This window comes from Sinocyclocheilus rhinocerous, unplaced genomic scaffold (assembly GCF_001515625.1).
Source record: "Sinocyclocheilus rhinocerous isolate Xijiao unplaced genomic scaffold, SAMN03320098_v1.1 scaffold768, whole genome shotgun sequence".
NCBI classification, from domain to species: domain Eukaryota; kingdom Metazoa; phylum Chordata; class Actinopteri; order Cypriniformes; family Cyprinidae; genus Sinocyclocheilus; species Sinocyclocheilus rhinocerous.
The window spans coordinates 786,671-790,073 of record NW_015634483.1 but is presented as its reverse complement, the minus strand read 5'-3'; the positions used below and the strand labels follow the sequence as shown (position 1 = coordinate 790,073).

General features: G+C 38.4%; 2 protein-coding genes across 2 annotated transcripts in view; one reads left to right on the top strand and one right to left on the bottom strand.

Annotated features, from left to right (window-relative positions):
- The window catches only part of LOC107745655 (cytochrome b-c1 complex subunit 2, mitochondrial-like), a 17,006-nt gene extending 15,835 nt beyond the window's left edge, over window positions 1-1,171 (bottom strand). Inside the window, exon 1 of the mRNA XM_016559579.1 lies at window positions 1,046-1,171. Coding sequence (XP_016415065.1) covers window positions 1,046-1,078 — 33 coding nt within the window. The 5' untranslated portion in view covers window positions 1,079-1,171. The remainder of the gene's footprint in view (window positions 1-1,045) is intronic.
- A 727-nt stretch (window positions 1,172-1,898) lies between these two features.
- LOC107745681 (NHP2-like protein 1) overlaps window positions 1,899-3,403 on the top strand; it is a 2,869-nt gene continuing 1,364 nt past the window's right edge. Inside the window, exons 1-2 of the mRNA XM_016559603.1 lie at window positions 1,899-2,130; window positions 2,404-2,524. Coding sequence (XP_016415089.1) covers window positions 2,128-2,130; window positions 2,404-2,524 — 124 coding nt within the window. The 5' untranslated portion in view covers window positions 1,899-2,127. The remainder of the gene's footprint in view (window positions 2,131-2,403; window positions 2,525-3,403) is intronic.

The window sequence follows — 3,403 nt, the reverse complement described above, 5'->3', positions numbered from 1 at the left end:
GCATCTCCATAAAGCTTGTCAGCAGATGGAAGCATAAAGTGCTCCAAAATCTCCTGGTAGACGGCTGCATTGACTTTGGACTTGATAAAACACAATAGACCAACACCAGCAGACGTCACAGCACCCCAAATCATCTCTGCCTTTAGAAACTTCACACAGGACTTCAAGCAGCTTAGATTCTGTGCCTCTCCAGTCTTCCTCCAGACCTTGATTATCCAAATTAAATGAAAAATTTACTTTTATCTGAAAAGAGGACTTTGGACCACTGAGCAACAGTCCAGTTCTTTGTCTCCTTAGCCCAGGTAAGATGCTTTTGACACCGTTTCTGTTTCAGAAGTGGCTCACAGCCACCCCTTTCGGTAATGACCTTCTGTGACTTACCCTCTTTGTGGAGGGTGTCAATGATTGTCTTATGGACCATTGCCAAGTCAGCAGTCCTCCCCATTATTGTGGTTTCAAAGAACAAGAGATACCCAGAATTTATACTGTAGGGATGGTCATTTAATGAAACACAAATTTAAATATTATAATATTTTGAGATACTGGATTTTTAACTTTCATCAGCTGTAAACTCTAATCATCAAAATTAAAACAAAAAAACTACAACTTTGAAATGTTTTACTTTACATGTAATGAATCTAGAATATATGAAAGTTTCACTTTTTGAAATAAATTAAAAAAAAATGAACTTTTTCACGATATTCTAATTTTTTGAGATGCACCTGTATTTATGGCCATTATTATTTCACAGCCTTTATACAACAAACTATATAGATCCCTTTTAAATGTTAGGATAGGTGCTGTGGCATAAAGACTAAGAATCGCTGCTCTATATAAGTTAACTGCATTCAAAACATGGATAAAACGAGGAATGCAATGAAATGACACACACAGCTGAACTGTCAACTATATCTCTTGTCTAGCTTGGTTGTATGAGAACAAGGCCAGCATCTGTCCTATCTAGAGAGCACTCGTACAAAACAACACAGAACCATGCAGCAGAACCTCTACTAGTCATCTTTAACCCCGTTAATCAAGTTCTCACCGATAACTGGCTTATTCCCCGGATCCCCCTCATCTTCTCTCTCTCCTTCAGACGGACCACCGCAATATGGCTGACCTAAGGATGTCCTACCCAAAATCCTTCACTCTCTGCTTCTCTACGTCGAAACTAAAATGAAGCACAGGTGCATACTGCCACATGGCGACTCGGAGTTTGCGTACGTTGAAATTATTCAAAATTAGTGTTTTAATTTTTGATTTACACCACTGCATATAAACACAAAGTGAGCAAGTCTTAAAAGTGCATGAAGACGCTTTTTACGAATGTTTTTACGAAAGTGTAATCTACTAAATGTAATCTACAAATCGTTAAATATCATTTGATATGACCACTGTTTAGTTTTTGTTATTTTATTAATTTGCAGTGCTTGTTTTATGTTTTAGACAGTATTGGCTCTTAATAGGATCTTAACTCTAGATCTCACTTTTCATTATATCACGTTTATTAAAATTCGTTAAATTAATTAATTATTCATCTAACGTTACAAAAACTGACTCGAGATCGGTTAAAACCATTAACTTTAGACACAAGACGGTCTTGCGACGAAACATCGAGATTTTTCCGAAACCAGTGCTGAATTAGGAAAATATATTTTATTAAAACGAAACAAAAAAAAAGCGTAATTTTTATTTGTTTCGCCGCATACTAACACACTACTCTTAATGAAATAGTATGCTAGTATGCTTTCCCGAATTTAGAACTTCAAAATTCCGATTTTTGCAATAACAATATTTTTATTCTTTTTAAATATTCTTCATAATATTTAACATCACATAAGGAATGTCTTTAAGATTAAATGTAATTGTTTTTAAAAAGATAAAAAAGACTACCGGAAGTGGGTTGAATGTGAGCATGCGCAGTGTATCGACCACAAACACGTGTTGCGAGTGGCGGTAGTAGTGAAGATCCCAAAGCTTCGCTGGCCATTAGAGCGATTTCGTTTGTTTATTTGCTAAACTCTATACATTTTCTGTTTAGTTAAATAGTACTGTCCTCCGTGAAGCTCTTGCCGAGAGGACCCGTGTGTTTATAAGTTAGTCACCGGCCAAATCACAACAAACACAATGGTGAGTAACGTATACGCGTGGGACTTACTAGTTTAGGATGTTGCTTCACTGCATTCAACGTGTAGCTATTTTAATGTTGCCTGCCGGAATTGTAAAAGTATTTATACATTGGGTCTTATTTGAATGTTTTTAAAGCATTTCAGTTGTAGATCAGAAAACCGTGTTATCAGACATAACGTTGACCAGATAATCAGTGTCGTTTGGTTAACTTAATGTGGTTGAGTGTCTTGCTGATAACGCTTTGCTCTTTTGTCTGTCCTCCTTTTTACACAGACTGAAGCTGAAGTGAATCCGAAAGCCTATCCTCTGGCAGACGCCACGCTCTCCAAAACCATCCTGGACCTGGTGCAGCAGGCGTCGAACTACAAGCAGTTGAGAAAAGGGGCCAATGAAGGTAAAGTACCTCAGCTTGATGAACGTATGTCCATTAAGAGCATAACAACAATCCTTACCCGTTATATCACTACATTATTATGCTAGTCTTCACATAAACTATCAAAACTCCTGCTTAATAACAGAAGTGTTACCCACTAGCGTCAGAAAGTGGAAGTGCAACAATTATTGGTTGATGTAATGTTTTTTTTTATGGGTTATTGACAAGCGGCAATCTTCAGGGGGGTATTACAAAAAGTAGGTTATGTGACATACCCGGGTATGTTTGAGGATAAGCCAGCGGTTCCAAAATCGGAGGTAACTTTCAGGGTATGTAACCATAGTAACTTGCTCTCTGAAGATAACCTGTTCTGCACGTGTGATCTACTGACGAGCCTTCAGTGGGCGTGACAGATAGCGCACAACATTATATAATATTACAATATGTAATATAGCCTATTTCTATCTTTTTCTCCTTGTAGCTGGAAATCAGCTCACAGACAATTTGCGGTCTATATAGCCTATATTTTTTTAATAATTCCAGTCTCGTTCGAGAACTCCGGTCTGGGTTCTCGCGTTATTTCCTTATAACTTCTCACGTGTGTTTTGTTGTGAAACGTAGTTTGCAGACCAGACAGAGCTGTCGGCGATTCTTCCTATTGTGAAGTCATGCAATGTGAAACCCCGTCGCCGATCCATCGTGCAGTGTGAACACAGCAGCAACTGAATGCTTGAGGGGGGGTGAATTTTTTTTATAACTCATCCATTTAAATTATATTAAACCTTAATGTTCTGCATAATTAAGGGCGTTGTAATTGAGTGACAGGTGGATTGCCGCTGCCGTCACCGGCGTCGAGCTAGGTGGGCGTGGTTTCAGCAACCAGCTCCCGCCTCTTTGCCC